The sequence below is a fragment of the Diospyros lotus genome, chromosome 8, assembly GCF_014633365.1.
Source record: "Diospyros lotus cultivar Yz01 chromosome 8, ASM1463336v1, whole genome shotgun sequence".
NCBI lineage: Eukaryota > Viridiplantae > Streptophyta > Magnoliopsida > Ericales > Ebenaceae > Diospyros > Diospyros lotus.
The window spans coordinates 19023979-19035929 of record NC_068345.1 but is presented as its reverse complement, the minus strand read 5'-3'; the positions used below and the strand labels follow the sequence as shown (position 1 = coordinate 19035929).

The window sequence follows — 11951 nt, the reverse complement described above, 5'->3', positions numbered from 1 at the left end:
TTTCAAGTTTGAAGCAGGTAGCTAGTTGATTGTGATGTTTTTATTGAAAAGCGTGAAAATAAATTGTTGCAGAATTTTCTTTCTTCAAAATAAATTTACTTTTTATATGAGTAAGATAAAACATGCTTAAAAATAATTCTTCTTTAATTAAAAATTTAAAAATTCAAATGTAAATTTTTGATACATAAATGATTAAAACATGAATACATATCTAAAAATAATTTTTTTTTAATTCAAAATAAATTTATTTTTTATATGAGCAAGAGAAAACATGTTTAAAACTAATTCTTTTTAATTTAAAATAAATTTATTTTTTTTTATATGAGAAAGAGAAAATATGTTTAAAAATAATTCTCTTTTAATTAAAAATAAGTATACTTTTTGCATAAATAAGAAATGCATTTATGAAAAAAATAAAAATTTAAACATAAACTTTTGAGATATAAATGATCAAAATAAGGAAACATTTTTAAAGACAATCAATTTTTAATTCGAAATAAATTTACTCTTTGTACTCACTTTTAATTCAAAATAAATTTATTTTTTGTTACATTTATATTATAAAAATATTTTTATTATTGTCAAAATCATATTTATTTACCCTTGAGCTTAATAAGATAAGTGCATAGAGTGAATTACGCTAACCACATGATGGTTAGCATAAGTACACAAGACTATTTTTATCATTAAAATTGACAGTGAACTAAAACGCGGCCTAGGCGGCGCCGAGGTGCTAGGTGGCCAACACTGCGATTATGGCCAAATTGGGCCACCTTAGGCATAGGCCCGACTAATCGATACTTGGAGGCGCCTAGGTGGCCAAGGTAGACGCCTAGTTGTGTGAATCGCCTGGCTGATTATGGTTTAATCAGTCGCCTGGGCCGCGTGAATGGATTAGTATAAATTTATTAGGGTTTTGTTTCCCCTTACCCGTTACCCCTTCCTTCTTGTTGATTTCCCTTTCTCTCTCGCACGCATCGCCATCGACAGTCTGTTGTAGAGTCGTCGTCGCCTCTCTCGTGCTTGCACGCCGCCACCATCTCTTGTAGTTGCAGAGTTGCCGTCGCCATCGTCTCGTGCTCGCACACTGTCACCGTAGCCTCTCTCGTGCTTGCTCGCACATCTTCCTCACTCACCCTTCGCCTCTCCTGGTAAGCAGTAAGCAAGTAGTAGTGTTGCTGTTGCCTCTCTCGTGCTCGCATGCCGCCACCGTCTCTTGCTGTTGTTGTTGGTTGTAATTTGTTGCTTGCATTCTTCTTCCTCCACCAAGTGTTGTATTTTGTTATTGTTGTATTTTACTATTATGTCTTTATTTGATTCTATTATTTCTAATGCCTATAAGTTGTGTTTCACAAAGTCAAGAGTCTAAACTCTAAATTTAATAATTTATATTAATATTTCATAATATTTGTTTAATTTATGTGCATTTGGAATAATATAAATTTTAATTTATATGTACATTTAAAATAATATGAATTTTAATTTAAAAAATAGTAATTTTTCTAGGTTCCACCTAGTCCCCGCTTAGGCGACCTAGGCGCTAGGCCCTAGCCTAGCGCCCGACTAGCGCCTAGCGCGTTTTAGAACACTGAAAATTGGTGAAAAATGACTATTTTATCTTTATAATTTTCTCTTAGTTCGGTCACTTAAGACTCTGATAGTGTATCCTATAGTTTCATTCTTTTGAAAATTCCTTTTATACCTTTTATAAAATACCATTTATAGCCTCAAGAGATTCTCGGGTATTACATTCTCCCCCCTTAATAAATTTTGTCCTCGAAATTTGGCCCGTGATAATTGAATCACTACTATTGCTAATGACTCACAATTGAAATATCCTAAATATATCATTTCTAATTCTTGACAATCATTCTTAGCTTGCTTCCTAACACGATCCATGCTTACCAGGCATGTTTCTGATTTTCTAGAATATCTCGTTGTAGCTTATCACAAGTGATCACACTTGTCTCAAAGTTATTCCACGAGTTTATTCTAAAATTATATTATTAACGATTTTCGGTCACCAACCATAACAGCTCATATTTCTGTCCAAACATGATCCAAATACACAATTCCTGAGATTTATAAATGCTTATAACACATTGGTTAAATCCAAAGGCATCATTGAATGCTTACCTTCACCACATCATGATCTGTTCATCGTTTTTAGGATGGTTCCTTTTCCTTTCCCTCAATTGAGAGTACCTTGATCGAGTACTAACTTTAGAAATAACATCTTTGTCTCTTGCAACTGGTCACACAAATAATTAATTTAGGCCTATCAAGAACACAATTTCTCTTACGGTAATGTAACATCCTGGCATGTTACTATTTCTCTTCCAAATTCTATCCATCAATCAGACCAGTTTGTCTTGACACAGTACCCCTGCTCGTTTCAATTCATTGTTCATGCTACCATAAAAACATTCCATAGTTACACTATCAACTAGGGCACTTAGGCCTATACGTCATTCGTGGCACCTTATCCTAGTACTGCCAAATGCTTTATCTCAACTAAGCGGTGCTTTCCATATCCATCTTGTGTGGGAAACAATCTCTCCATTAAGTCAAACAATATCTCCGTCATTCCTGATTCTAAGAGCATTGATTTAATCTCGTTCCTTACTAGGTGATTTAGTTCTCACACAATTACCTTAAATGGAAACCCTTGAATGACAACTTTGAGAGTACTAAGTTATACCTACTGTTACTCCAACCTTTTTATACCACCAAAGGAAAGATTCAAGACAACTAAGTTAGAGCCAATTGCTCATAATTCCTGGGGTGTAAATTAATAAACACACGAAACTAAAAGTCGAGTCAGTACCTAGAATTAAATCCTTCTCAAGGGCCATATCCAAGAAATAATCGTGCCACCACTCGCTTAGTCGGGGATACACATTTTCTAAACAAATCCATAACACATGTCTATGCCAGGGATTACTCAATTCCTGGGTAAGACCTATCTCGACCTATAAACACAATTTCTTTTTCACCATAACTCCTGAATTCCTGGACCCACTCATCACTACTTAGTAACCATAACTTCACGAGTTCTTATTGTGAATGCAATTATCCTAGAAGAATCCTTTCGCAAATTTCTAGTAATAGTCTGTTAAACATTATTTCTTCGCTCGAGATTACATTTCTTTCTTTCAATTCTCTTTTAACTAACATAATTCACAAAGCAATTATCTAGCTTAGGTCTTCTTCCAAACCTTAAACCTTTTCATAATGATTAGGGATCCTACCACGATGCTCCGGTCCCTTGGAACTTAGACTCTAATTCGTACATAACATCCACGTTGCCGCCCAAACCTTGGCATCTAGCCGTCTCCACAGTTCACTGTGTTGCTTCGACTCATGGGTATCACACCCTAAATCCCGAGCCAACCACCAGTCCTTTGCCTTGGTCCTTAGGCTCAGATCCGTTGTTACATGCCAAACACCAATGGTGTTATCGCTACGCTAGAATTCTTCGTTCCACCTATGAGAGCTATAATGGTTCTATTATTACTAGTTTAAATCCTTGATCTCCTGGATTCTCAATTTTCTTTTCTGAAAATATTATTCAATTGAGTGGTGCATCCTTATCCCAACCATTCCCGGTACCTCAGATTTTCTTTTACAATCTAATCTCCTTTAGTTTTGAACTTATCATGGAACCTTACGTTCTTGTTGCTATCCTTACAGGTGCTATGATCAACTCTTCCAAAATTATGAGAAATCCATCCAGTACTATTATTGTATTTGAAAATTATACTAGGTTGCGTAACCGTACTTTCCTATAAACTTATGTTACAACCATATGCTCCGTCTATCACAAATCACTAGTTTTAAAAGCTCTTCCCTCTTTTATATGTTTCCGACATCTTATTTCGTGATCGACTTTCAACTTGACTCTTCACTTTATGAGTTGTTTTTTAAATCACTCATAATTCTTCCTGCGGGTCAATTAGTATAATCTCTCAATCTGTTAAGATCTAATCACTATATTTTATCTCAAGATATCTTTACTAGCTTATCAAGCTTAGCAAACCCTATCTCATTACTTGGTGCCTTAAAACTCAAGCTGAAAATTTTTATGATTACCCCTTGGTCCTTGTCAATCATTGTGCTAATTATGTGGTTTATAAAGACTTGTCATCCATACGATCCTTTGCATAATTTTTGACTTGGCTGCCGCACACCTTGTTAGCTCTTTTTTCCCGAGTCCTAACATTCTTAAATCAACTAAGGTTGATTCAAGTTTTAGGTATAATCATCCCTTTAAGTTTGAAATATCATTCAATCTCTAAATCTATACAGTACATGTAACTTTTCCCTAGAACATCAAAGTCGCATTCGAAATTCTCTTATCCCGAAATCTTTTATCTCCAAGATTTGTTCTGAATCACAATCTTTAGTTTATCATTGATCCTTATATCCTTTTTAGTCCCAGATACTAGCGTAAGGTTTTATTTTGCAAATTCTCTAAAAGCCGAAAGATTCTTCTAAATTTCCAGCTAAAGGAAAAATTCTAATCTTCAAAATATACAAACTTCCCGTTTGATATCTTAATACTTTTCAGTCGCAACTCGACCCTAACTATAGCCAACTTATGGTCATTCCCTCTTTGTCTAGTAGTGACCATTGATAAGGGGGAATAAATTGGAAGCACACTCAAAGATTTTATATAACATCCCTAATTTTGAAAATAATTAATTTATGGGTTTTAAGGTGATTTATTGACTTATATGTGATTTTGAGGAAATTGACAAATTATTGAATCGACGGCATGAAATGCCTCGGGACTGGGATGTCTAGGGAAGAGGGCATGAGATTGGTGAGCGTCTCAAGATGAGATTGATAATGCTGGAGGCAGTTAAATTGGAAATAAATTCTGAAATAATTTTTATATAAGTCTGAATAGATGTCAGTATTAAATGGTCGTAAGAGACTTCTGGGAAGTTGAGGAGACCCTAGGGGTGGTTCGATTTTTTTTAGGGAGGCAACCCTAAAGTATTTTCAGATGGAATAAAAATCCTGTGTGGGCGCAAGGACAAAATCGGCCTTATCGAGTAATTTGGAATAATTGATTATGAGTTTTAAGTATCTCAATAATTATTAATTTGATATTAAGGTATAATAGCAATTAAAGTAATATCTAAATGGGATTTTTAGTAAATAACTTTTATATTAATATGGTATATTATATGGATATAATATATTATATATAAAGAATATATATATTGGTAACCGTGGGCATCAACCGAGGGATGAGAATCTACGGTTCACATTGAAATAAATTGCAAGCACATGGAATGGAGTGGAAGGAAAGCATAAGATAATATATATATAGATAAGATATAATGTATGTGATGTATGTATAGGCGTGTTGCCAGAGTATGATTTTGTTCACCCCCTTTAACGGGGGTGAACATGACCCTCGTTATTTTTAGTGTTAAAAATAATGGGGGCAGCCAAATATTACTGCCCAAAATTTTACCCCCCCGAGGCAGCCAAAAATTATCGCCCCCCACCCTTATCTGGGTCTCTCTCTCTCTCACTCTCACTCTCTCACTCCCCAGCAATAGCACCGGCGTCCTCACCAGTATCACCACCGACGTCGGACCTCCGGCGTCCCCCCAGCAGCGGCGTCTCTCTGTTCTCGCCCTTCTTCAGGTAAATGTTACTTTAGTTTTTTGAAAATGCTCCGACGTCTCCCTGTTCTCTTTTAACGATTTGATTTCGTGCATCTTTGAACGGATTTTTTGACATTGTTTCACTTGCTTTCGTGCATCTCCGAAGTCCTATTCAATATTTAAGTTTACAGTTAAGAACATTGATTCAATTGGTTTACCAGTAGAATATAAGTGAATATTTAGTTTTCATGTTTATTGGAGCAATTTCTCGAAGATGGAAGCCACTGTCTTTATATGTATAGCTCAAACTACTACTTATACTTTTGTCCCCTAAACTTGAACCATTCTTTTCTGTTTGAAAAATTTTGTGGTTATTATGATTTTTTACTCTTTCTTGAAATATGATATATGTACCCTTAAAATTTTCAATTAATATATATTTAATAGGGAATGTAATGTTACAATTAAGACTCTAACCATATAAAACTAATGTTACAATTAATGTTGATTAGTTGTTTGCTTTTGTGTTTTTATTTCTTTTGTAATCAGAGATGGTCTTTTTCAAAACTAATTAGTTGTTTGTTTGGGCAGATAGAAGAACATTCTAACTAAAAAACTAATAGAACTCGCCTTAAGAGAATAGATGGTGAGATCACGGTATCAACAACTTTACATTTTCATACTTTCCACATTGTGAGATTCTTGATATGTTGTTAGTTACATGTTCATACTTGACAAGAGAGTTTCACCAAAGCAATCCAAACTTTTCTTGAACTACAATAATGCAGAATTCACCATAATTTTATCTACCCTCACTTGAAAACAAGTAGTTTGCATTATTCTTCACAAATGGGTAAAAGAGCTTGTCAATAAGAGCTACTCCAACCTTGTTATAAATGAATGACCTTATTTTTAGTTTTATCTTTTCTTGTATTGCTACACCGCTACCCTAACATCTTCTTCTCTATTACGTTCATATTTTGTACATATGGATGCTCTACTGCTCAAAATGATGTTCCATATAACATAGCTGGCCTTATAGGCATCTTATAAAATTTTCCTTTTAAAGGGTTTCTTTATTAAAAAAATTTGACAGCAATGATAATAACCCATAATTGATGGCTAAGATTGCCGATGAGAGTTTACTTTATTAGGGTACCCTACCATCACACATATTAAGTAGATGAATCAACTATACATATTAACTGCTTTTAAGACCTAAAATTGATGTATTTATCATTTGATTACCACTGTATGGGCTTATGTTCTCTACCCTCTCTCTCTTTTTGCTTCCGAACATCGCCTTAGTATGTTTCATCTGAATATCAAATTCATAACTTATTCTCTTTGTAAACATTTGTTGACTGTTATCAATCTTCTTTCACTAGCACTAACAACATTGTATGATTGTTTGTGATTATGGAAGTGCTATTCTTTTAAGTATCAAGTGGTAAAAAGTCACAAATGTAGTTGATCTCACTATTTTATTTTCTTTCATTTGTTTAAAACATACAACCTAGTTTGTCATAGTTAAAGACTTGGATTTTACTGATGGATGCAAATATCACTAGTTCTTGTGAGGGAATGAGTATTCAAGACTTGAATTTTAGTGATGATGAGAAATCTCCTATAGTTGATGAAGGATATGGGGTTTCAAATGATCAGTATGAAGAGGATATAAATTGCGAGGTAGATCCAAAAATTGGAATGACATTTGACACAACAAAAGAAGCATATGATTTTTATAATACATATGCAAGGCGAGTTGGCTTCAGTGTTAGGATATTAAGAACAAACAAGAATAGATCTGACAAAAATAAAATCCAACGGCAAGCACTAGTTTGTTCATGTGAGGGCACTTCCAAAAAAATCAAGACACCTGAAAAAAAAAAGAGATATTCGGTGATTTGACTATAAGGCAAAATTTGTGATTAAATGGGTTTCCGACGATAAGTATAGACTAATTGAGTTCAAATCGGAGCATACTCATGATCTTGTCCCACTTCAGCATTCCCATTATTTGAGGTCTCAAAGGAAAATCGATTTTTCACAAGCTGAACTTATGAAGAAAATGCGTTCCTCTGGAATAAAACAAGGACAAATTTTCTCCTACATGTGTGAAGAAGTTGGTGGAGCCCAAAACCTTAATTTCACAAAAGCTGATTGTAACAATTTATTGCAAAGAACACGGGCTAAATTTTTCAAGACTGGTGATGCCGAATGTCTCCTTGAATACTTCAAACAAAAGAAAGGGGAAAACAAACATTTTTTTTACTCTTTACGAACCCATGAAGATGGTGAGATATGCAGTGTATTTTTTTGTGATGCAAAATCGAGACGAGATTATGGGATATTTGGTGATGTGATATGTTTCGATACAACATTTTAAACAAACAATTATGATATGTTATGTGCACCAATTGTTGGCATCAACCATCATGGGCAAACATCACTTTTTGGATGTGGTCTACTAGATGGTGAAACAATTGATGCGGTAATGTGGTTATTTACTACTTTCTTTGAGGCTATGGGAGGAAAAAAATCGAAAAGCATATTTACAGATCAGTCTGCAGCTATATCAAGTGTTGTTGATGCGATATTGTCTGAAGCCCACCATGGATTGTGCTTGTGGCATTTATGTCAAAATGTTGCAAAGAATTTGAGTAATAATGGATATAAAACATTTGCACCACAATTCAAAGCTTGTATTTACAATCCAGAAACAGTTGAAGAATTTGAACAAAGTTGGGACAAATTGCTTGAAGATAATGGGCTAAGAGGTAATGAGTGGTTGCAAAGAACATATAAGTTGAGAAAGAAATGGGCTCAAGTGTATAGTCATGCTCACTTTTGTGCTGGCATGACTATTTCACAGAGAAGTGAAAGTATCAATAAGTTTTTGAAGGATTATTTTAATCATGGTAGAATTGTTCTTCGGGAGTTTGTAAGTCTATACTCTAGGGCCATGGATAATCGCCGTGAAAAAGAAAGGGAGGCTGAACATTTAACACAACAAACAACACCTAATTTTATTTGTAATTGGTCTGTAGAGCGTGAAGCAGCATGAAAATATACAAAAAAAATATTTTATTGGTTTCAAGAATGTATTAAGCAAACTATTGAGTTGTCATTGGAATTGGAGAATGATGATGGAACTATTCGTACTTATAGAGCTAAAGAGATTGAAGGTCGAAAAAGGATTTGCACACTTACATACAACCACTTGGAACAAACAGTGTCATGCACATGTAGAAAATTTGAGTTCGATGGAATCCTTTGTTCGCATGCATTGAAGTTGTTCCGCCACTTAGAGTTCAAAAGTTTACCTCCTGAATACTATTTGAAAAGATGGACACGAGCAGCTACATATGAAGTTATTTGTGATCCCATGGGAGAGATAATTTCAAATGACAACGATCCAATGCTAACAGCTCATTATAGTGAGTTATCACATATTTCACAAAGAATTGTGTCGAAGGGTTCAAGGTGTATTGATGTTTTTTCATTAAGCAAATCACTATTGCTAGAAGTACAAGCAAAAATTGACGCCTTTATAGCCTCTGATGAAGATGTGAACAAGAGTATTCCAATCAACACACATCATAAATCGGTATCAAACATGCAGCAGGAGGCACAATTGAGAGAGCCAACAAAAAGACGCTTTAAAGGCCAATCTAGCAAAAGAATTAAAGGTCCATTGGAAAGCAAATCACGAAAGAAGAATTCACCAAAAGTAATGGGTCAGTTACTAACCAAACTTACTTGTATACTTGCATTAATATATTCATTTACAGGATTTTATGTATGTGATAAAGAAAAATAACACGACGTCTTTTTAAGATGGCATGACAGGTAATAGGGATGCAGCCCACGTCATGACTGGAGGAGCCTTAAACTCTAATCATGTTGTAGAGGCGGTAAACAACGATCTTATTTTTATAAAGGAAATGTTTGTTATTAATTCTCCTTTTAATTACGTTATTTTATGTGAATGATCAATATTTTTCTTTTATATTTATGTAGGGGGTGGTTGGAATGGCGCAACAAGGATATTATAACAATAATAGTTGGCAATGGATGCATATAAGAGACACATTTCCACATGCAAGCTTATCACTTCAAGGCTTGTTTCAACCGTGGAATGTTACGTCTCAACATAGGGAATTCCTCTCAAATGATTTCTTAATGTCACAGGAGGTACATCAATTCTATATGTATTAATAACCTATTTTAACTTGTAGGTCTTTATATTGAGAACACTTTTCTAATAGACTTGTTAACATAACCCATGATATATATACATATATAGGCTTCTTCATTACAAATGTTTGCATCTCCGACAATAACTACAAGCCAACAAGTTGTGAGTTCATCAACATCAAACATTATGAAGTAATTGACATTGTAAAAAGCAGTGGTTCACTAAGTGTAAGTTACTAAGTATAAGGTTAGTTTGTTTGAAAACTCAAAAATTCCTTGGAGAATCCTTCTTTAGCTTTGGTTTTGTTCAGATTTTGAAGTTGCTAGTGTGAACTAAACAACGCATCCTAAGCTCAATTGGGCGAGGCCACGGAAAAAGAAACCTTATTTTGCCATGCAGCGTAAGTTCGTGCCTATCCGCAACTTGTTTGTTGCAAATTTTTCATACGAAATCACGGCTGAGGATCTTAAGGAGTTTTTCAATTCTGAAAATGCCAATGTTGTTTTTGCGGAAATTATATTTCATGAAAATCCAAGGTCTGTTGGGTATGGATTTGTATTCTCCAATTCCAAGGAGGCTGAAGCTACTCTCACTGCTTTTCAAGGAAAGGTATGTTTTGGAGAAGTTACTCGTGCCTGCCTAATTTGTTCTATAAGATGTCATTTCCCTATATTGTGCTGCTTATTTTCTTTTATTTATTTATTTATTTTTCGGTTCAAAGCATATTAGATTTTGTCTGTTGTGCAAAACTTTATTCTTGAGCACCTGTTTTATAACAGTTATGTATGGGAAGACCAATTTGAGTGGCTCCTAGCAGAAGATTTTTGAGACAAGCAACGAAAATGAGTACTCAATTGAAGAATACGTCAAATAAACCAAACCCTGATGTTGAACAAGCAGAAGCCCTTGAAGCTTGATGGTGAATTTTCTTGGACAGTTTAGGTTTTCAGTGTTTTCTTTTGAAGTTGTAAAAGATACTAAGATATGTGTAACCAATTATTTGTTTAATTAATGTATGCCCCCACTCACCAAAAGGGGGGTGGGAGGAGTCCTTTTACTCGTGTTGTTTCTTTTTTCAGGGGACTATCCATGTATATAGTAAGCATAAGATTGATGATCATTTCTACCTTTGGTTTATTAACAAAAGATGCTGCATTCATTGTGTTTTTTCATTTGTAATGTGACCTTGGTGTTCTATTTCCTCTACTGGAACAAAACAGGGGAATTGCAAACTCCAAAAGGAGAAAACAAGAATCTGATACAGTTGGTTATCTGTCTTCCCAAGACCTGGGTAAGAATATTTGTAGTGGAACTGATGTTGATCCTTCAAAGCCAATAGCCCAAAAAAGGAAGTTAACATTGAGCGTGTTAATTGAAATCTCATATAATATTTTGTGTAGATTGAGTTAACTTTCTTTTTTGCTTTATTATTAGTAATTTGACATATGGTGTATTTTTTTTTTTTTTATCAAAGGTAAATGTGTATAGATCAAAAAGTGTACAAGATATCACTGGGCATACCCAGGATGATACAATGACAAGACCCAACGCAAAAGCCAATGGCCCGCGAGACGCAATGAATAAAAACATACAATACATATGGTGTATTTTTCTATTTATGCTAGAGTTTGTCAAGTTGTTTGGAACATTAATGCATCGCAGATGCACCCTTTAGCTGTTATTTCATGTAGATTTAGAACAATAGGAGTTTATTGACTTGAAAGTGGGTGGTTTTGTTGTGATGTTTTGATTTAGTAATTTGAAAATGTGGGTGGTTGGGCGAGCATTAAATGCGGCTAAAAACTAGCCGTTATGAAATATGTGAAAGACTTAGTCGACAAAAGAGAAATGGTTAGTCGACAGATTTGTTAAAAATCATAAGTTTGGTCGACAAATAAAATAGGTTGGTCGACCAAGTCATAAAGAAAACATGTCACTTAGTCGACAAAGACAATAACAGGGAAAGCAGTTAGTTGATCAAGGGAACCCATCTGTCGACAGACTCAAAGAGTTAGTCGACCAAGGGTTAAGGTTAGTCGACCAAGATTTAAGGTTAGTCGACCAAGACCACAACATATATACTGTTAGTCGACCAAGACAAAAACAAACACACAGTTAGTCGACCA

General features: G+C 34.7%; 1 protein-coding gene across 2 annotated transcripts; it reads left to right on the top strand.

The window, feature by feature from the left end:
* Window positions 1-5558: 5558 nt before the first annotated feature.
* LOC127808314 (uncharacterized) lies at window positions 5559-10791 on the top strand. 2 transcript variants are annotated; one of them, XM_052346808.1, is made up of 4 exons: window positions 5559-9364; window positions 9465-9541; window positions 9648-9821; window positions 9934-10791. In XM_052346808.1, exons 1-4 carry the CDS (start codon window positions 9013-9015, stop codon window positions 10018-10020), a joined length of 690 nt encoding a protein of 229 aa, XP_052202768.1. In that variant the 5' UTR covers window positions 5559-9012; the 3' UTR covers window positions 10021-10791. The 2 variants fall into 2 exon arrangements, 1 of the variants encoding a protein (XP_052202768.1); XR_008024908.1 differs by having other exon boundaries at window positions 5559-9541; window positions 9648-10434; window positions 10605-10791.
* Window positions 10792-11951: the final 1160 nt, after the last annotated feature.

Excerpts from the sequence above, each read along its gene's own strand:
- LOC127808314 (XM_052346808.1), top strand. The coding sequence starts at position 9,013 with ATGGGAGAGATAATTTCAAATGACAACGATCCAATGCTAACAGCTCAT. Across the intron at positions 9,365-9,464 it reads GAATTCACCAAAAGTAATGG|ATGGCATGACAGGTAATAGG; the intron begins GTCAGTTACTAA and ends CGTCTTTTTAAG. Across the intron at positions 9,822-9,933 it reads ATTTCTTAATGTCACAGGAG|GCTTCTTCATTACAAATGTT; the intron begins GTACATCAATTC and ends ATACATATATAG.